Here is a 21,889-nt window from a genome sequence, read left to right on the forward strand (position 1 = left end):
TCCATATGGATTGTGTAAATTCGCTCATGAAAATCTATAATTGGATGAGAAACACAGGTAGAACTTGACACACATACACGACCGTGTGCTATGCATGGAATGTGAAGACTCCTATTTTAACAGCAGGACTTGGAAAAGATCACCGATTCAAACAGACCAATATATAACATTGCGATGAAGTTCAGAGCAACCCACCCGTAAATTTTTCTAATCGATCTCCCTATGATTTTGTCAGTTGCACAGTTAGGAAGTGAACTTATAATTCGTGGTGGTTGAGTCCAGCAGTTGAAAAGAGTTACGCACACCTCTGCATGAAAGTTGCTCATATTTGAGTATCCACCAAGAGCCGCAGCAGATGAATTAACATAAAGACCAAATTGCAGAAAGCATGCAGCAAATCTGCCAACTGACCAATTCCCCTGGATTTCACGCATGACCACTCCAACCGTGAGGCTAGGATTCATTTGAAATTAGGAAAACGTAACACCAAATCCCATTTTTATGAACCAATCTTTCAAATACTACTGATATCAAAAGAATTAATGCTGCAGGTCGTTGCTAGTCACACAAAGCACTGCAACAAGAGCAACACAAACTATGAGCTGCATTATGGCAATGGGCTTTAAGTGTAATGCAATCAGTCCATCCACAATGAACCAAGAAAGTTTCCAACGAATGCAGAATATCAGTTTGGATTGGCCAATGCTAATGGCCTTCATTTCCAATGTAATCTGTCAAAATATAATGAAGCGAGAGAAACTCCATCCTTAGAGAATGAGCTGATTTGTTATCTTTTTTTTTTTAAAATAAATAATATAGATAGCTAGGGGTATTTTTGATAATTTCAAAATTTGGTGTTGCGGCGTCCGTAACTGTATTTGTGAGTAAAAAATGGAATTTTCCTTGCATAGCAGTATAGAAATAGATATAGATAATAAAGATAATATTAATCTATTTATTTTTTAATATAAAATAAAAAAATAACTAGTAATATTATAAAAGGATTTGAGGTTTAATTTCCTCCATTAGAGAGATAGATGGCAACTTTAACGGCGGTCTGAAGTGGAATTAACAGTAGCAGCGCAAGCAAAGTATTTTACTGTAAATCACACTAATTACTCCTCATACGGAAGAAAAGACAAATAATACTGAATTAATCAGAAAAAAAGAAATGTGTGTGAATTTTTAGTTGCTCCGGCGACGAGGAAACTGAAAACCCCAATTCCAATCACGATGCCCTCCAAGTCAAAGGAGAAGTAGAGGGATAGAGAGCGGTACGGAAATGCGGTGGAGACATGATGCAGGGCCTCCACCACCAGCAGCAGCAACTCGCGGCGCTTCTCACGGCGGCACTACCCAAGGATGATTCCTCTAAAACCGCCGCTACTTCTTCTTCCTCTTCTGCTGCCTCCGTCTCGCCGCCTTCTGAAGAAGACGAATCGTCGCGTCTCGCTGCAATCACCACTCTTCACCGCACCATACTTTACCCTCCTAACTCACTCCTTGTCACACACTCCGCCTCCTTCCTCGCTCAAGGCTTCTCTCAACTCCTGACGGATAAGTAATTCTTGAACCACTGTTATCACTTTCAAGTTTCTGGCATTTTACGAGTGTTTTCTGTTTCCCATCGATGTTTGATTCAACCGTCATCCTCATTATGTTAACATCTCTGGACAAATATATGCAAATTTATGGGGAAAAAGAAACATTGGCAATTCTTGTAGATTTACAGATGGTTGCATTCAGGGCCACTGTTGTTGCCCTCTCATGGAATGAATGCTTGCATACACACACGGGGCATGCGCCCGTCCGTTTTGTAATATACTTTGGCCAAGTTTTTCCTTCTTGGTCTATTTTAAGCTATAATTGTTACGGAATAAATTGATGAATTTTGAAGCATAACACAATTTGGTAGAGAGTTTGCATGAGATCAAAAGGAAATGATGCATGACCACGAGGGCAAGCAAGGTATTTAATTTTGAATGGAGAGATAAAGTCTTTTATTGTCAAGTATTTATTCGATTCGAAAGAGAGATATTCAATGCAATAGTTACATTCATGTGTGTTTTCCTGAATCGTTACAAGACAGTGGTGAACCAGGTACTTGAGGTAATCGGTTGTAGCATTTTGACAAATGAAAATCTATATGTAATTTCCTTTATTAGTGGATTGGGTGCAAGCAATTCTTTATTTTACATAATTCAGAGATTGATGTTAAAAGATTTTAACGAAAGTGCTTATTCTTTTGCACAACTTTGCTGTGTCTGATTGTTTTTTTGCTTTGAACACGTGCTACAGATTGTTTTCAGTACGTCATGCAGCAGCTACGGCATATGGGGCTCTGTGTTCTGTATTATGTTCACTTTCGGTAGCCTCAAATGGAAGGCAGAACCATATTATACTTGGCAGTTTGGTTGATCGGTTTATTGGATGGTCATTGCCGTCTGTGAGAAATATTAGCAATGGGACTTCTGAAATAGCTTTGGAGAGCCTTCGTGAATTTCTTAATGTTGGAGAAGTTGGAGCTGTTGAGAGGTATGCTTTACCAATTCTTAAGACTTGCCAGGAACTCCTAGAAGATGAGAGAACCTCCATGAGTCTACTGCCCAGCCTTCTTGCTGTCCTAACATTGATTTCATTGAAGTTCTTTAGATGCTTCCAACCCCATTTCATGGACATTGTTGATCTACTTCTTGGCTGGGCACTGGTACCGGACATTGTGGAATCTGATAAGCGTGTTATTATGGATAGTTTCTTACAATTCCAGAAACATTGGGTGAATAACATGCAATTTTCTTTAGGCTTGCTGTCTAAGTTTTTAGGTGACATGGATGCATTGCTCCAGGATGGAAGTCCTGGTACTCCTCAACAATTTAAGAGATTACTTGCCCTACTATCTTGCTTTTGTACAGTTTTGCAATCCGTGGCATCTGGTTTACTGGAAATAAATTTTCTTGAACAAATAAGGGAACCCCTTTCCCAGATGGTGCCTGTTTTACTGGGATGTTTGTCAATGGTTGGGAAAAAATTTGGATGGTCGAAATGGATTGAGGATTCTTGGAGGTGTTTGACATTATTGGCAGAGATATTAAGTGAAAGGTTTTCCACTTTTTACCCTATTGCGTTGGATATACTGTTTGCAAGCTTAGAACCTGAACATGCAAATCAAGTTGTGGGGACTCAAAAAATTTCGTCCTTCCAGGTATATGGTGTCCTTAAAACTAATCTGCAATTGCTGTCACTTCAAAAGCTTGGCCTTATGCCATCTTCTGTGAACAAGACACTGCAATTTGATGGACCCATATCTCAGCTGCGTTTGCATCCAAATCATCTTGTGACTGGAAGTGTAGCAGCTACATACATCTTTTTACTTCAACATGGGAAGAATGATGTTGTTGAAAAAACAATGGGTTCTTTGTTTGAGGAGCTACAGTTACTGAAGTGCAAGCTTGAAAAAATTTCAGGTAAAGGGGATGTGCTTGAAATGGCAGTAGCTTCTAACAGTTACTCTAAGTCTGAGCTGGTTGTGTTGATAAAGTTTAACTGGGAAGTGCTATTGAGTTGTGTTGCTTTTAGAGAAGGTGGTAGTTCGATTGGGAGAGCAGAAATGGATGCTTTGTGTCTTAGCAGGGCACAGAAGTTGGCGGCATTTTTAACTGACAAGTTTGATCCCTTTAATTTGCCAATCACAAGCAGTGTAGACTTGCAAGTTACGCTTCTAAGAACATTGGAAAGGCTTGCAGCCGTTGAATTTATTAGCAAATGCTCCACACGAAAACAGAACAGTGGAATGAGTTCCCCTGAAACATCATCTGCGAAATATATGGAGGTGGAAAATGTGAGAGATCTATTATATCCAGCAATGGTTTTTGGTCACCTGAGGCGGTACACGGAACTCCTCACTAAAGCTCTTGATGTTTCTTCCCCGCTGGCAGTCAAAGTAGAAGCCCTAAAATGGATTCATAAATTTTGTGAAAATGTTATCAGTGTATACAGAAATATAAAGAACCCATTGTACCCTTGTCAAGCAGTTGCATGCTGGAAAGTTATCCAGGACCTGCTTTTCTCGACTGCAACTGCCTCTTCAGACAGGGAACCAGAAGTGAGATCACTTGTGGCAACAGTTCTTGAGATGCTTTTGAAAGCAAAAATTATCCACCCGATGCACTTTCCTACTCTTGCTGAAATGATCCTTGAAAAACTTGGTGACCCGGAAAAAGATATAAAAAATGCATATCTTAAGTTGCTTTCTCATGTATTACCTATGACAATCTATATATGTGGTCTTTGTGATTGTGGAGCAGTTAAGACATGCTGGCCCCGGTTTCCTGCATTGGCCAATAGATCTTCCTTGCACTGGAAGCAAGTTTTTGCCCTCAAGCAACTGCCTCAGCAGCTGCACTCCCAGCAGCTTGTTTCTATTTTGAGTTATATTTCACAAAGGTGGAAAGTGCCCTTGTCTTCTTGGATTCAGCGGCTCATTTACACCTGCCGGAGCAAAAAGCACCACCCATTAACTCAACCAGAGGAAGCAGAAAGTTTTGATGCTAATGGTTTGTGGTTGGACATCAGAGTTGAGGAAGACATTCTTGAAAGAATTTGCTCGGTTAATCGCCTTGCTGGTGCCTGGTGGGCTATACATGAAGCAGCCAGATTTTGCATTAGTAGTCGGCTTCGAACTAACCTTGGCGGGCCAACTCAAACATTTGCTGCTCTGGAGCGCATGCTTCTCGACATTTCTCATGTGTTACGACTTGAGACAGAACAAAATGATGGATCTTTGAATATCATAGGTTCTTATGCTCATTTGCTGCCAATGAGATTGTTACTAGAATTTGTTGAGGCCTTGAAGAAAAATGTGTATAATGCATATGAAGGATCAACCATCTTACCTCATGCTTCTCGGACAAGCTCTTTATTTTTTAGGGCAAATAAGAAAGTCTGCGAGGAGTGGTTTTCTCGAATAAGTGAGCCAATGATGGATGCTGGAGTTGCTCTCCAGTGTCATGACGCTACTATTCACTACTGCAATATACGATTGCAGGATCTCAGCATTCTTGTGGCTTCAGCACTGACAGATAAGTCAAGAGTCCAGGTGAGTGAAAATCTGCGGAATATTAGAGGCAGATATGCTGGAGATATTTTGAGGATCATCCGGAACTTGGCCCTCGCTTTGTGTAAGAATCATGAACCAGAGGCATTGGTTGGGTTGCAGAAATGGGCAACCATGACATTCTTTCCCTTGTTTAGTGATGGAAACGAAGGTCCAATGGATAACAAAAACTGGGGGCATTTTTCATGGATTACTGGGCTTGTGTATCAGGCAGGAGGCCATCATGAAAAAGCAGCTGCTCACTTTATTCATTTATTACAGACTGAAGAATCACTGACTTCCATGGGTTCTGACGGTGTACAGTTCGCCATTGCTCGTATTATTGAGAGTTACACAGCTATTTGTGATTGGAAGTCTCTGGAATCCTGGCTATTAGAGCTGCAAAGTATTCGTGCAAAGCATGCTGGCAAGAGTTATTCCGGTGCTTTGACCACTGCTGGAAATGAATTAAATTCAATTCAAGCTTTGGCTCGTTTTGACGAGGGTGATTTTCAGGCAGCATGGTCATACCTGGACTTGACCCCCAAAAGTAGCAATGAACTCACACTTGATCCGAAGTTGGCTTTGCAGAGGAGCGAACAAATGCTTTTGCAGGCAATGCTTCTCTGCATTGAGGGGAAGGTGGATAAAGTGCCTCCTGAGTTGCAAAAGGCCAGATTGATGCTGGAGGAGACATTCTCTGTTTTGCCACTTGATGGGCTGGTGGAGGCAGCACCACATGTCAACCAGTTGTACTGCATTTCCGCATTTGAAGAGAGTTGCCGGCTTGGGGACAGCCAGGGTAAGCATTTCCAGTCATTATTAAATACATATATACAAACCATGCGGTTTCCTTGTAACCAAGCTCATCAAGATTGCAGTTTGTGGCTGAAAGTTCTGCGAGTTTACCAGAATACCCTCCCAAATTCGCATGTGACTCTAGAACTCTGTAAGAATTTAGTGATTTTAGCACGCAAGCAGAGGAACTTAATGTTGGCTGCTCGTCTCAACAACAACCTCAAAGGCCACGCAACACTTTGTTCTGATGAAAGTTTTCGTGATTATTTCATCTCCAGTCTAGAATATCAAGATATTCTACTCATGCGAGTTGAAAACAAGCTTGAAGATGCATATAAAAATCTTTGGTCATTTCTGTATCCTGTCATGGTTTCTTCTGAAACTGCAGCATGCAATCCTCATGAGAATGTGCTAAAGGCCAAGGCATGCTTGAAACTTTCAAATTGGTTGCAAGGAGATTGTTTAAGTAAAAACCTGGATGGTATTGTTCTTGAGATGCAAGCAGACTTCAACAAGAGTCAAACTTCATCTCCAAGCAAAGAGCCACTCACCTTTTGTGATGATAATCAACGCTCTAAATCAGAAGTAAGTCTTGTTGTAGAGGAACTTGTAGGGACCTCGAGAAAATTGTCTACACTTCTTTGTCCAATGATGGGAAAGTCGTGGATTTTGTATGCCTCTTGGTGTTACTCTCAAGCTAAAGCATCACTCTCCTCTAAAAGTGAGGCAGCTCTTCGTTCTTGTTCCTTCTCTCCCATTCTTGCTACTGAAATCCAACCTGAGAGGTTTTCGTTAACTGAAGAAGAGCAATTGCGTGTCAAAGAAATAATTCTACAGCATATTCCAGTAAGATCTATTAATAAAGGATCACAAGAAGGAGGAGACTACAATAATTTGATTACTGAATGCACACACAATGAGAATGACCTGAAGCCATTATTGCACCAAATAGTAAATGTTATTGAAACTGCTGCTGGAGCACCTGGGTTGGAGGACTCCGGTAGCAATAACCTATCTGCTGCACTATCTTCTCAGTTGCAGCAATGCCTTGTATCTGCTAACATTACCTTAGCTGAAACCAAAGTAGTATCCCTGGTGACTGATCTGATTGATGTTTGGTGGTCTTTGAGGAGGAGACGGGTTTCTCTCTTTGGTCAGGCGGCTCAAGCTTTTATAAGTTATCTTTCGTGTTCATCTTTGAAAAGTTTCGATGGTCAATTAACTGGTGGTGGTGTTGAGTTGAAGTATAAGAATGTGAGTTACACCCTGAGGTCCACACTTTACGTGTTGCACATTCTGGTCAACTACGGAGTTGAGTTAAAAGATATTCTTGAGCCTGCTCTTTCAAAGGTGCCTCTGCTACCCTGGCAGGTAAGACAATGTTTTCGAAATCTTGAATAAAGACCGAAAATACTGTAATACTGATTTAAAGTTCTGATGTCTTGACTGAACATTGTCAATATCGTAACTGATTTCATGTTCTAATGTTGAAGGAAATAACACCTCAACTGTTTGCTCGGTTAAGTTCTCATCCTGATAAGGTGATCAGGAAGCAGTTAGAGACACTGCTCATCATGCTTGCAAAACATTCTCCATGGTCTTTAGTTTACCCAACCCTTGTTGATGCAAATTCTCCCGAGAAGGAACCTTCTGAGGAGCTTCAGAACATTCTCTCTTATTTGGTTAGCAAATGTCTTTTCGTAATATCTGGTTAATTTTTCTTTTCATGTGATATAGCTTTACCATGCTAGTCTTCGTATTTTCATCGCAAGTCGGGTTATATATTATGCTCAAGTATGGGGTACAAACTGTTACATCAATTACAATTGAAAGTTTAAATGTTAAGGCAATGGCCCTAAATTTGGTTTTCTATGCCTTTTTTGTAAATGGGAAATATGGCGTCATGCAGTCTTTTCTTGTCAGATTCCACATCGAGGGTCTTATTTTCATAAATATTTGAATGGTTTCTTGATGATTTTCTTGTAAGGTGTGTTCCCTAGTACTCTTTGTGGATTTAGCTACATCCTTTAAGCTGGCTTCCTTCACTTTTCAACCCATTTTAATATTGGTAATTTTGTTTGATCATTGAACTGTTGTCTAGTTCTTTATCATGTATAATCCAGTCAGCGCAATGGAAAGCTATTGCGTAAATTTCATTTCCACAAAAGCGCACCTTTTAAGCCTAAAAAAATATGAGCCACAACTCATGCTTGGCATCCTCTATGGGAGACTTGAAAGATAACTTGCTTGGCAGAGAAGAATTTGTATTTAGTCAATTGTAACTTGAATTTGCTGTCTTTGGCAGTTGGCTCATGTGTTTGTCTGATACAGAACTTAGGAGAAAAATGCAGGTTATACTAATAGTTTTTTCACCTTAATGTACTTTATTTTTTCTTAGACATAGATTGCTAGTGTCTCTTTCCACGCACCCCCCTTTCTCACCCTAAAATTTGAAAGGTCATGATATATTATGATGAATGCAAATTGGACTTCATAAATCTTTGTTGCCATTACACAAGTTTTGCTTGATGTTGATTTTTTTTGCATGAAGCTTTGCATCTTCTTGATGTGCAGAATAAGCTTTATCCAAGGTTAGTACAGGATGCTCAGCTGATGATACAAGAGCTCGAAAATGTAACTGTCCTCTGGGAGGAATTGTGGCTTGGCACACTACAGGATCTTCATGCAGGTGTTTTCCCCCTTCATTTAGAGGCTTTCCCTCTTTGATGTAACTGTGTGCCCTTCTGTGTTATACATGATCCTTAAATAAACGAAAGAAAGTTTCCATTTACTTTTACGCATGCATACATGAATCAGCATGAAGGTTAATGTACTGCAGCATCCTCCAAGTCTAATGCATGTGCTTATGCATTTTTTCTGCTTGAAAAAGACAGTCAATTACCACATGGATACAAGCGACATTTTGTTCGGTGGACCTCATGAGTATGGGAAGAAGCCATCTGCGCAAAAAGAACTACTTCAAGCAGGAAGTTACCTTCTGCACTCATGCAAGATATAGGAAGAAAAACCATACTCTGTCGATTATTTGAAAATCTTTTCTCTTTTCTCACTAGAATGTGTTTTGGTGAGTGAAAGTAGTTGAGGACTTTTCAAAGTTCAATCTATATTTTCGCCCCAAGATAGAGTATACTTTGAAGAGATGATCCAGGTTGATGAATAAAACTTGGTGAAGAAATGATTGAGGTTCATTTGATTTTTTTATAATTGATTCTTTGAATAATAATGGCGAAAAGATAATCCGAACCCAACATGCCCAAGGATTGTAGTGCAAGAACAGCTGTTTGGTTTCATTTATTTTTTTTATCTGATTTTCAGTTTCAGGAATTTGTTCCAAAAGTTGAGATACATGTTCAGAAGTATGAAAATAATGTCTTTTTGGAAATAAACCTGGGTTTACTGAATAGTGTGTGTTTTTTTTGGGGGGGGGGGGTATAGAGGGTTTGACAATAGGTTAGAACATATATATGTTTTGGACTCAACCCTTCAAAGATGAGGCAATGCAAACATATTCCCCATGTTTTGCTGTTCGAGAACATGTAAATGTTCCCAGAGAATGACACCGAACACAACCAATAAACTAGTTCTGCTGGAATACTAGTGGAGGGATTTGTGGAATTCCTTTCATCCTCATATTACTACTTATAGTTTTTTCTGATGTATTTACAGAGTTGCTGCTGAGGATTAAGGCTTGATATTATTAATATAATCCTTTACAGGATTATTAGGTTATTGCTTAGTATTTATTGATTCAAATCCGTCTGCAAAATGATCCAGAATAGTTGTTTACCCTTTTCTTGCCAACCTCCTTAAGCCTATTATGCTATTCCTCTGTAGCTAGCCATCTTTACTGGTAAATGATATCAACCATTATTTTCAGATGGTGCGAGTATGAATGTACAAATAAGAAGTCCAATAGTTTAACCTATTTTTCTTATTATACAATTTACTAGATGTAACAAGGCGAATAAATTTGTTGAAAGAGGAGGCAGCAAGAATTGCTGAGAATTCAACTCTGACTCACGGGGAGAAGAACAAGATTAATGCTGCAAAGTATTCAGCTATGATGGCTCCAATTGTTGTGGTATTAGAGCGTCGTTTGACTTCTACCTCTCGGAGACCTGAAACGCCTCATGAATTGTGGTTTTTTGAGGAATACCAGGAGCAAATCAGATCGGCTGTCACAAAATTTAAGACTCCTCCTGCATCTGTTGCGGCATTAGGGGATGTTTGGCGACCATTTGAGACCATTGCTACCTCCTTGGCATCTTATCAGAGGAAGTCCTCAATTTCTTTTGGAGAAGTTGCCCCACAGTTGGCCTTGTTGTCTTCTTCTAATGCGCCAATGCCTGGTCTTGAGAAGCAAATTATGATATCTGAATCAGAGAGCGACTTAGATAACTCACACCAGGAGATTGTGACAGTTGCTTCATTCTCTGAACAATTAGTCATTTTACCAACCAAAACTAAGCCAAAAAAACTTGTTATAGTGGGCTCTGATGGTCTGAAATATACATATCTCTTGAAAGGACGAGAAGACCTGCGCCTCGATGCCAGAATTATGCAGCTATTGCAATCTGTAAATGGTTTTCTGCAGTCTTCATCTGCTACATGTAGGCAGTCACTTGACATACGTTATTACTCTGTCACACCTATTAGTGGACGAGCTGGTCTGATCCAGTGGGTAGATAATGTGATTAGCATTTATAGTGTTTTTAAATCATGGCAGAAGAGAGCCCAGTTACAACAGCTCGCTGCGTTGGGTGCTGATACAAACAGTGCAGTTCCTCCAGTTCCTCGTCCCAGTGACATGTTCTATGGAAAAATTATACCGGCACTTAAAGAGAAAGGCATAAGAAGGGTGATATCGAGAAGAGACTGGCCCCATGATGTTAAGCAAAAGGTTCTTTTAGATCTCATTAACGAGACTCCTAAGCAACTCATTCATCAGGAGCTTTGGTGTGCTAGTGAAGGATTCAAAGCCTTCAGCTCAAAATTGAACAGGTGATTTGTATTGATTTTAAAAAAAGCACCTCAAGTTAAGCTTCATGCCTTTGCTCTGGATGTGAACTCATGCAAGCATAATGCTTCTTGAAGTTTTCTGTATCTGATCTTCATTATGAATGTCTATGTGGCATTGATGCCTTAGGAAAGTCTCTCTCTTTTTATGTGCAATTTCTGTGATTGTTATCTTTTGTACAGGCACCGCAGACTTTCTACACAGTAGTATTTGGAAGTTGTAGAGATAATACATGTTAAAACACAATTTATAGATAAGTGATGGCCACAATTCTTGAGAAACAGGATAAAAGATGAGAATTTTGTTTTTTGTTTTCTCTATAATTTCAAGCTTTCCTGCAATTTCTAATTTGACAAGCTTGTATCTTTAATACATCATATGCCAAGTATTGCCTAGGTGCTCCTTGTGCGGGTTAAACTTAGTTTCATATTCATTCCCCTTTTCCAATTAATAATGCAACCCATGAAGGAAAGGACACTGTTCTGGAATGCAACCTGTAACTACTTGTTACTGAAAGGATTTCTACGAGAATATAGAGAAATGTACACCATTTGGTGGAAGTATTGAGTACGACAGAGAACCCTTGTGATGAATGAAAACAAGTGTTGATCAATTCAAGCATAGAGCAGATTAAATGATGGGATCATGCTTACTGACTAGAATCTGTCACTAAACTGCGACTGGACATGTTAAGATGTCGATAAGCATGGATGAAGCTTGATTTTCATTTTTGATAGATTCTTTCATATTATACATGCTTTGATAATTTGGTTTCCATGCAGGTTTTCTGGAAGTGTAGCAGCCATGAGTATTGTTGGCCACATTCTGGGTCTAGGTGATAGACACTTGGATAATATCCTTATAGATTTCTCTACTGGGGATATTGTGCATATTGATTATAACGTGTGTTTTGACAAGGGGCAGAGATTAAAGATCCCTGAAATTGTTCCGTTCCGCCTTACCCAAACAATTGAAGCAGCATTGGGGCTAACTGGCATTGAGGGCTCCTTTAGAGCGAACTGTGAGGCTGTTTTAGGTGTTTTGAGGAAGAACAAGGATATAATATTAATGTTATTAGAAGTTTTTGTGTGGGATCCTCTCGTGGAATGGACACGTGCAAATTTTCATGATGATGCAGCTGTGGTTGGTGAGGAAAGAAAGGGCATGGAGCTTGCCGTAAGCTTAAGTCTATTTGCATCCCGAGTCCAAGAAATCCGTGTTCCTTTGCAGGTATTCATACAAGATCATGAATGGCTTTGAATATTAGGTCATTCTCAAAACATTAATAATGTTTACTATGGGGTTAAATGGGAACACCCTTCCAATCTATAGGGGGTAATGCATTTGCTCCCTAAGCTTTCAATTTTTCCACACAACAGCCCAACCTTTGTAAAGTGCGGCATTAAACCCCCTAATTCATTTCCGGTGGAATATTCTGCTGGAGATTCTAAAGTAGTCTAAGTTATCTTCATTTTGTCCCCTACACTTAAAAATTATATGCATTTAACCACCTAAACTATTTAAAATTTTACACAACGTCATTGAATCTTTGTTTTTGTTGAAATTAATAGAATATCTCACCAAAATATTATCGTGTGCTACTTTTTTACTTAATATAGATATTTTAATTAGTTTACAGTAATAAACTATCTTCTGTAGTAATGTTGTTTTTGGTTTTATGTATGTTAAATAGTGAAGAATTTTTTAGAGTTACTGTCCGATAATTGTTATGATATACAAGAATATGTTTATTTGCCCAGTGAATAATATGAGTCACTTGGGACTTGGATTTGATATGGTTAGGTAGGAAATATGTTATATAGGCAATAGAAATAAGGATGTTCGTATCATTTCTTCCTAAGTGGAACTACAAACAATCTAATGTACATGCATTACTTTTTTTTTTTTTTTTTATCATAACAATTATTGGAGGAGTAACCATAAGAATTAACTTTTATCGTGTCACATACTTGAACTTACCGTAACTGTAAAAATAGTTTATAATTACAAATAGTTACATTTGCTTGAAATATCCATATTAATAAGCAAATGGATAGTCAAGGACAATAATTCTTGTGAAATATTTCATTTGTTCATCAAAAATAAGAATTTCATATTAAAATGTCATGTTCCAACTAATATAGGTGGTTAAACTCACATTTTTCTAAGGTTAGGGTGCGAAGTGCACATAATCAGAACCATATCAGAATTTCCTATTCTACTGGAAATGGAATCAGGGGGTTTAATGCAACATTTTATAAAGGTTAGGGTGTCATCTGCAAAAATTGGAAGCTTAGGGAGCAAAGTCCCCTATAGGTTGGGGGGCTGTCCGCATTTAACCCTTTACTATATTAGTATTTTAGTGATTTTTGTATTTTGAAGTTCTTTTGTGTGATCATACTGAGGTAAGTCCCAATTTTCAGTTTTGGTCTCAGTTTACATGAACTCTATTTAGTGATTAAGCATCTGTTGCAAACAATTGATGACATTGAGTAACAAGCTTGTTTATTGCCATGATGATTGTTGTATCCTGAGGAAGATAATTCAGTTCGGGTTTCATTTTGGTCTGTCTTTCTACCATTGGCAAGTTCCAAATAATGTTTATTGCATCCAAGTGCACACTTGTGATGACATTCAGAGGAGAAACTTGTTTGTTGGATCTAGCTGGTTTCTGTTCAAGAATTTAGGCTTCTAGTGTTGATGGTGGGAGTTTCTTGCATAATGTCCACTTTGCTTTCTGCAGGTTCCAGATGAACATGTTTTATCACAATTTCAGAATCACTGATTGACGTTTTAAATTCTAACAGGAACACCATGATCTTTTATTGTCTACCTTACCAGCAATTGAATCTGCTTTGGAGGTTTGTTACAACTTCTGTCGTATTCGTCTGTCGCAAGTTTTTATAAAATTAATTAAATGTCTGACCTTTATAAATCATGTGTAGAGGTTTGCCAGCATTTTAAACCAATATGAGATTGTATCAAGTCATTTCTATCGTGCTGACCAAGAGCGATCTAACCTTGTTCAACACGAGACGTCTGCAAAATCAGTTGTTGCTGAAGCCACTTGTATTTCAGAAAAAAGCCGTGCCTTGTTTGAAATACAGGTTCGAGAATTCAGTCAAGCACAGGCCACGGTAATGGAGAAAGGCCGAGAGGCAGCAACCTGGATTGAGCAGCAGGGAAGGATTCTTGATGCTTTAAGAAGTAGTTCAATTCCAGAAATTAAAGCCTGCGTAAAGCTGACTGGTTCTGAGGAAGCTTTGTCTCTTACATCTGCAGTTATAGGGGCTGGAGTTCCATTAACTGTAGTTCCTGAACCCACACAAATTCAGTGCCACGATATCGACAGGGAAGTTTCTAAGTTAGCTGCAGAGCTGGATCACGGGCTTTCTTCAGCAGTTGCTGCACTCCAAATGTATTCATTAGCCTTGCAGCGGATCCTACCGTTGAATTATGTTACAACCAGCCCAGTCCATTGTTGGGCACAAGTTTTGCTTTCTTTGAGTAATCTCTCTTCGGACATTATATCAGTTGCCCGAAGACAGGGTGCTGAACTTGTCTCTAACGGACACATTGATAGATTGGGCTCTGCTAAAAGCAGCTATGATGATCTTTGCCTCAAGGTGACAAAGTATGCTGCTGATATAGAGAGATTGGAAGGAGAGTGCAGAGAACTTGTGATTTCCATTGGCCCGGAGACTGAATCAAAAGCAAAAGAGCGTTTTTTATCTGCTTTCATAAATTACATGCAATATGCAGGTCTCAAGAGGAAGGAGGATTCCATTGTTTCTGAACCAGCAAAACATGAAGGAACAATCAGTACCACATTTTGTTGGGAGACAGAAGAGAGGAAAACAAGCTTTCTAAATATCTTATGTACAGCAATCAGCAATTTGTTTTCTGATGTTAAACACAGGATACAGAAGAGCATGGATCATTTTGGAGTGGAAAAAGCTACAAACAGGAGCTTGCAGGGTGATCTTGGATCTTCTCTTTCTGAGTTTGAAGAGCAAATAGAAAAATGTTTACTCGTAACAGATTTTCTTGATGATCTAAAACACCATGTTGACCTGGATATATGTGATACTGAGGCTGATGCAAATAGTTCAAGTTACACCTCGCAGAGCAGCTGGCCTTCTCTTTTCAAGAGCAGTATTTTGCTCTGTAAAAACCTTATTGGGCATCTGACTGAAGTGGTTGTGCCCAATATGATAAAATCTATTATTTCATTTAATTCTGATGTTATGGATGTTTTTGGATCCATCTCCCAAATTCGGGGATCTGTAGACACAGCACTCGATCAGCTTATCCAGGTTGAACTAGAGAGAGTTTCTTTGGTTGAACTTGAATCTAACTACTTTGTGAAGGTTGGTCTAATCACTGAACAACAGTTGGCTCTGGAGGAAGCTGCTGTCAAGGGTAGAGATCATTTATCCTGGGAAGAGGCTGAGGAGCTGGCATCCCAGGAAGAAGCTTGCAGAGTACAATTGGACAAACTCCATCAGACATGGAATCAGAAAGATCTGCAAACTACATCACTTATGAAGAAAGAAGCAAACATTAATAGTGCTTTGGCTGCATATGAACTTCAGTTACAATCTCTTATTAATGCAGAACCAGAAAAAGAACCACATATCTCCAGAAGGAAAGTGCTTCTGGCAGCTCTATTTGAGCCTTTCTCAGAGTTGGAATCAGTTGATAAAGCATTGATGTCTTCGGTTGGGCCTATCTCAAGTAGCTCAAGTGGAACTCCTTATCTTGTAGACTCAATAAATTCAGGATGCTCAATTTCTGAATGTTTATGGAAGTTGCCTGGTTTACTACATACTCGTGCCTTCTTTATTTGGAAGGTTACTATGGTGGATCTTTTGCTTGAATCCTGCATGCACGATGTAGCTGCATCATTTGATCAAAATTTAGGATTTGATCTACTTGTTGATGTAGTAAAGAAAAAGATTAGAAGTCAGTTTCAGGAGCACATCAGAAAATACTTGAAAGATAGAGTTGGTTCATTTTATCTGACAATATTAGACACGGAAATTGAGACTCTGAGGCAGAGGGCAGAGTCTAGTAAAAATCTTGCAACTGATCGTATTCAAATGGATATTGGGGCTGTTAGAAGAGTGCAACTCATGCTTGAAGAATACTGCAATGCGCATGAAACTTTCAGAGCAGCAAGAACAGCAGCCTCTGTCATGAAGAGGCAGGTGAATGAACTTAAGGACGCTCTTCTCCGGACCAGCTTGGAAATTGCTCAGATGGAGTGGATGTACAATATCTCCTCGAGACCCTTAGAAAATACCAGGCTGATCTGTCAGAAATTTCTTGCAAATAATGATGACTTACTACCAGTTGCATTGAACTTGAATAGGCCAAAATTGCTTGAAAGTATACGATCTTCAGTTGCAAATATAGCTAGGTTACTGGAATGCCTGAAATCTTTTGAAGAAGCTTCTACCACAGCAGAAGGGCAGCTTGAGAGGGCAATGAGTTGGGCTTGTGGGGGTCCAAATTCTGGTTCTGTTGGAAATGTTCAAGCTAGAAATTCTGGAATACCTCCTGAATTCCACAATCATTTGATTAAGCGACGAAAATTGTTGCAGGAAGCTCGAGAAAATGCATCAGACATAATGAAAATTTGCCTCTCCATATTGGAGTTTGAGGCTTCGAGAGATGGCATTTTTAGGACTACAGGTGAAATTTCTCCACTGAGAACTGGAGCAGATGGTGGAATGTGGCAACAATCTTACCTCAGTGCAATAACAAAGTTGGACGTTACCTATCATTCCTTTACAAGTCGGTTTGAAGTTTTTTTCCTTGTTCAATATTGCACTGCAAGCCGATACTTGTGTTTACAGGCTCCTATGCTAGGATCACATTGTTTTTTCTTTTCTTTTTTTTTTTCCTTCAGGGGCTGAGAAAGAATGGAAGCTTGCACAAAGCAATATGGAAGCAGCTTCTAGTGGTTTAGTTTCTGCAACTAATGAACTTTCAATTGCTTCAGTGAAAGCAAAGTCCGCGTCAGGTGACATGTCTTTTAAACATTGACCTCCATTGCAACCAAATTTTATAATCAATTCCTGAAATATCTGAATATTGATTTTAACAAAGTTTTCAATGTTAGGCACTTCTACCTTATGCTCATTGTTTCCTTTTCAACCACTTTATGATTAAATTTCTGCGGCATATCAAGGCAAATACTTGCTCTGTCAATTCCCAACTTACTGGTTTCTTAATTTTCACTGCTTCAATAAGAAATTTCATACATGATGATCTTTTTACTTTCTGTCAATTTGGTCTTGGTAATTGAAAGATCTTGTTCCCTGTATAATTTTCTTCTCCCAAGTTACATCGATTTTCAAGCAAATGAACTATTGAAGATTCTCGCCACCGTGTAAGATAATCAACAAAATCCTTTGATTAGGTCTTGAATAGAGCATCTTGGGGGTTAATTTAATAGGTCATTTTCTATGTCACCATGAACTGATATTGCTGAAGAATAGCAACTCTTAGGTTGTGAAGCACTTCCTATGTCACTTTGCAGTCACTCAATTTCATCTTGTGTAGGCGATCTGCAGAGCACTCTTCTTGCAATGAGGGACTCTGCCTATGAAGCCAGCGTGGCTCTATCTTCATATAGGGGTGTTGTTCAAGGTCATAGTGCTCTGACTTCTGAATGTGGTTCAATGCTCGAAGAGGTATGTAATGTCTACATAAGGTTTTGGACATGTAAAATTATTGGGCTTATTTGTGTGTTAGTTGCATTGATGTTCAAAGATTTGCCACAAAAAGAAAAAGGGGTAGAAGGTCGCGGAATTATCCTCATAAGAGAAAGATACTCTTTAATTTTTTCTATAGACTCATCATGATCAACCTGGGGTGCCTTCCTGAATGTCGATTTTCTTAATAGTTTCATTTTTCTGCTTCTTTTCTTTCGTATTAGAAAAGGTTAAAAGGCATTTTTTTAATGTATGAAGGTGTTTACTTATGCTTAGGAAAATGCCTTCACATCTACAGGCAATTGACAGTTTCAAGTTATTTGCATATGTTCTTATGCACTAACCTTCAGCTTGTCTGCAGGTCTTGGCTATAACAGAAGGTCTGCATGATGTTCACATTCTGGGGAAAGAGGCTGCTGTATTACACTCTTCTCTTATGGGAGATCTTTCAAAGGTTTACCTTTGTGATTACTGAAGTTTTTGTGTTTAGTTGCTTTTTCTATCTTGCATAGGCAAATGAAGTACCACTATTAACCGCGCAAGCCTTGTAACCTGGGCAGGTTAATGCACTCCTTATTCCACTTGAGTCTCTACTATCAAAGGATGTTGCTGCTATGACTGATGCTATGGCTAGGGAAAAAGAGATAAAATTGGAGATAGCCCCCATTCATGGACAAGCAATATTCCAGTCTTATCATAATAGGGTCAATGAGGCTTTACAAGTGTTGAAGCCTTTGGTACCATCTCTTACATTGTCTGTCAAGGGACTTTACTCTGTGTTGACAAGGCTGGCAAGAGCTGCTAGTCTTCATGCTGGCAATCTTCATAAAGTAATGGAAATGAATAAAATTGTATCTAACAACATGATTTTGTATCTACGATGTTGTGATATAGGCATTATGTACTTTTCAGGCTCTTGAAGGAGTAGGAGAAAGCCTGCAAGTTAAGTCGCAGGACATTGATACGATGAGGGCAGATCTTACTGGTCCTGATGCTGAGTATGAGACGCAGGAGAGCGAGATGCTTGTCAAATCTGATGGCGAAAATGATGGGAATTCTGTTGGTTTAACTGAACTGGCTTTACCAGAGAGTGGATGGGTATCTCCACCTGTGAGCATCAGTAGTGGCAGTGCAGAGTCAGGTGCTACATCTGCTGAGGCAAGTATTGCAGATAGCTTCAACGGTCTTGACATGACTCTACCAGTTCCAGGTGGCTCTAGTAGCCAAGAGAAAGGAGATTGTCCACATTTCTGTTCATCAAGTTTAACTGAAGCATCTTCAATTGGGGTAACAACTTCTAAAAATAAGCAGGTTTTTAATTGCTATCCTCTATACCATGAAACTAGCGATTTTTGTGGCTTTTAACTGATGTAGTTTGCAGTGTCAAGACGTCTCTTTCTTTTTGTAGGAAAGTTCTGATGTGCATGTGGTGTGCAAAGATGACGAACCTGTGTTAAACCTAGACAAGGTTGAGGAAACATTGACGAAAACTTCCTTTACTAGTAAAGAAACTGTCAATCAAGCACACATGGGTAACATATCTTTCTTTCAAATATGACTAGTATGCTGGATCTTTCTGCACCTTTTCTTCAAACTGCATAATGGAACAAAGGCAAACTTTTGTATTTATCATGTAGTTATTTGTGCATGCACTTGCACATCAAACAAGATCCATCAATAATTAATGTGTACCAAGTTAATTGGGTACTCAAATTTTGCCTACAGTATGCCTCTTAACTCCCAAAACAGTGTGGAACCAAGGCATACAGATAGTTAAAAATGTGAACCTGGCAATCCTATTCATGCCATTTTATTTTGTCTCATCCCGCAAATTGGTCGTCATTTCTCTTTCCCATCTCCTTGTTCAACCAGCTCGAAAAGAATTGAACTGAATCATTGTTTGTCCTAATTGCTTTATTAGGTATCCTTTGCAGTTAAATTTTCATCTTAAGTTTTGACTGCTACAACTGTAGTGCCACTACAGAAGTTGCCGTAAAGGCAAGTTCCAAATCTTTATAAAGGACAACTTTGTTTGAGGTCTGGAGATATAGTTGCATGTTAACAGGTTAGAAGAATATTATTGGATGAAAAATACAGGAAAATGAGAGCCGTGGTTGTTGCATCATCATAAACGTAATGGATTTCTTTCATCAGAGCCAGCAGATAGTATTTGGAAGCAACTTTTCGTGCGTTCTTTTTGTTTTCATGATAATTTGCAAGAATTTGTATTGGTCTTAAGATCGAGCCGAATTGAGAAAATGAACCTCCTCATCCATGAATATCTGATGTGGGATCTCGGAATTTCCATTACTGTGTTATGAATATGATCAATTTCCATATGCTTTGAAATTAAATGCAAGTTTCTGGCCCGCAGGCAAAAATGCTTATGCATTGTCAGTCTTAAGGCAAGTGGAGATGAAACTTGATGGTCGAGATATCAGTGATAACAGGTATCTGGCTCCTTACAATACATGGAAAAAAACTGTATTCAGTGAATTTGGTGTTTGACACATTGTGCTACCATGGATATCTCAGGGAAATTAGCATTACGGAGCAAGTAGATTGTTTGCTCAGGCAAGCAACAAATATTGACAACCTTTGTAATATGTATGAAGGTTGGACGCCTTGGATTTAATCTTGGGAGCATTGTTCTTCTATGCCAACAAGCTTTCCATATTGAGTGCTCTAAGAGATAATGTCTCCATAAAAGGAACAAATTGTTGAAGAATCATCCATTAGCAGAGGGAGAGGCTGTTATTTGGAGACAGTAACTTTTTTGGGCGTAAGGTGCTGCACTGAGCAGATTCACAGCAAGTTCCATGGATATAGCTCGAAGGTCTCGTCATGAATGAAATTGAGCTCACTTTTTTTTGGGAGAGATATTGCAGGATGCTGAATATTAGTTCTTCCAAAGGTGCTTCCAATTGCCTATTGCCCATTGATCTCATCATAAAGGCTGAAGAATTTCTGGGGCAGTTTGCTTGCCCTCCAAACCAGTACAATGAATTATGCTGCCTTTGGTGTGAAGTTGGTGAAACAGTCATGAGGCAACAGGTTGGATGATTGCAGCTGTTGAATCGTCATCTTACTATATTTTCCATCATTCGTTGCTTCCACCAACCATCACAACCAGGTGCCTGGCTGATAAAATGGACTCAATTTATCTCCACATCTCATAGCTGCACCCAGTCAGGTGGTTGTAAGAATCAGTAACTCCTTCAAGAGTTTCTCAATGCATGCTTATGATGAATGACTAAGATATCCTCATCGCTTATCGCACTAGGCTTATGGTAGTTGTTGATACTTCCTTCAAACTGTACGTAACTACATAACTAGTGTAATGGACTCCTCATATAATTGACATGATTGTATTGATCTAGGTGTATTTGCAATTGATATTCAATTTGAACCCGATCAACCCAACAAATGTTAGGTTTGATTTGAGTGTTGGACCAAATAAAAAAAGGATAGGAACCTTCTTTCGGGTTTTTTGTTGAGTCTGAAACCATTGACAGGGCCGGTGGAATACCTCTTGCCGGATGCTGTTTGAAAAAGCAACTACTCCCAGAACTAATATACATCACCAAAGAGCCCATTGATATTTCTTCAGTCCGTAAATTACCATAAATTAATTTGTCTAGACAATTCCCTTTCATGGTATAAATACAGACACATTATAACTCAAATATCTCATCAAAAAATATCTTAGGCTATTTTCAGCTGGGCTTGTGGACTAGTGAACTACAGGACAAAGGCCAGGGCGTTTTCACTATTGGCTGAACTCAATTGCAAAGGCTACTGAAGAATTCATTTGTTAACAGAGTTGAAGAGGCCAAAAATAAAAGAGAAGAGAAGAATGATGGAAGTGCGGGGAATCGAACCCCGTGCCTCTCGCATGCGAAGCGAGCGCTCTACCATGTGAGCTACACCCCCTTGTGTTCCTCTCTGCTACTCCAGTTTTACTTCTCAATACGTAGCGACCAGAAATATCTATATGTTCCTTCTTCATTCTTTTTCTTTTCAACCTCAGCGCTATCACATTCACCACATGGGCAAAAACCAGGAAGTATCCTTGTTTGTCTTCTAGAACCAAAATAAGTGGATGGCAAATGCAAAGCTCAGACATGAACATGGTCCCCTATCAAAACTTTACAAAACCCCAACTTTCTTAAATTTAAATTTCTTTGCAAAAAGAAGCTCACCCCTTTACTTATTATGTCAATATTAAGCATTTATTAT

General features: G+C 39.1%; 1 protein-coding gene and 1 non-coding gene across 5 annotated transcripts; one reads left to right on the forward strand and one right to left on the reverse strand.

Moving 5' to 3' along the window:
• The first annotated feature begins 1,081 nt into the window (after positions 1 to 1,081).
• LOC105169593 (uncharacterized) lies at positions 1,082 to 21,029 on the forward strand. 4 transcript variants are annotated; one of them, XM_088884210.1, is made up of 16 exons: positions 1,084 to 1,561; positions 2,299 to 7,261; positions 7,384 to 7,572; positions 8,465 to 8,579; positions 9,862 to 10,912; positions 11,711 to 12,158; positions 13,736 to 13,789; positions 13,874 to 16,727; positions 16,843 to 16,956; positions 17,499 to 17,629; positions 18,012 to 18,104; positions 18,211 to 18,480; positions 18,563 to 18,937; positions 19,059 to 19,182; positions 20,025 to 20,100; positions 20,186 to 21,029. In XM_088884210.1, exons 1-16 carry the CDS (start codon positions 1,296 to 1,298, stop codon positions 20,283 to 20,285), a joined length of 11,223 nt encoding a protein of 3,740 aa, XP_088740336.1. In that variant the 5' UTR covers positions 1,084 to 1,295; the 3' UTR covers positions 20,286 to 21,029. The 4 variants fall into 4 exon arrangements, with proteins under 4 accessions (XP_088740337.1, XP_088740338.1, XP_088740336.1 ...); XM_020695939.2 differs by having other exon boundaries at positions 1,085 to 1,561; positions 18,563 to 18,961; XM_088884211.1 differs by lacking the exons at positions 20,025 to 20,100; positions 20,186 to 21,029 and having other exon boundaries at positions 1,082 to 1,561; positions 18,563 to 18,961; positions 19,064 to 19,182.
• Positions 21,030 to 21,510: 481 nt separating this feature from the next.
• On the reverse strand, positions 21,511 to 21,583 carry TRNAA-CGC (transfer RNA alanine (anticodon CGC)). The gene has a single exon. It is a non-coding gene; the product is annotated as a tRNA-Ala (tRNA).
• Positions 21,584 to 21,889: the final 306 nt, after the last annotated feature.

This window comes from Sesamum indicum, linkage group LG8 (assembly GCF_026168435.1).
Source record: "Sesamum indicum cultivar Baizhima isolate 11 linkage group LG8, ASM2616843v1, whole genome shotgun sequence".
In the NCBI taxonomy this organism is placed as follows: domain Eukaryota; kingdom Viridiplantae; phylum Streptophyta; class Magnoliopsida; order Lamiales; family Pedaliaceae; genus Sesamum; species Sesamum indicum.

Bases quoted from the DNA above. Each gene is read 5' to 3' on its own strand.
- LOC105169593 (XM_020695939.2), top strand. From the start codon at position 1,296: ATGATGCAGGGCCTCCACCACCAGCAGCAGCAACTCGCGGCGCTTCTC. The intron at 1,562-2,298 runs GTAATTCTTGAA...CACGTGCTACAG, and splicing joins TCTCAACTCCTGACGGATAA to ATTGTTTTCAGTACGTCATG. The intron at 16,957-17,498 runs GTGACATGTCTT...CATCTTGTGTAG, and splicing joins GAAAGCAAAGTCCGCGTCAG to GCGATCTGCAGAGCACTCTT.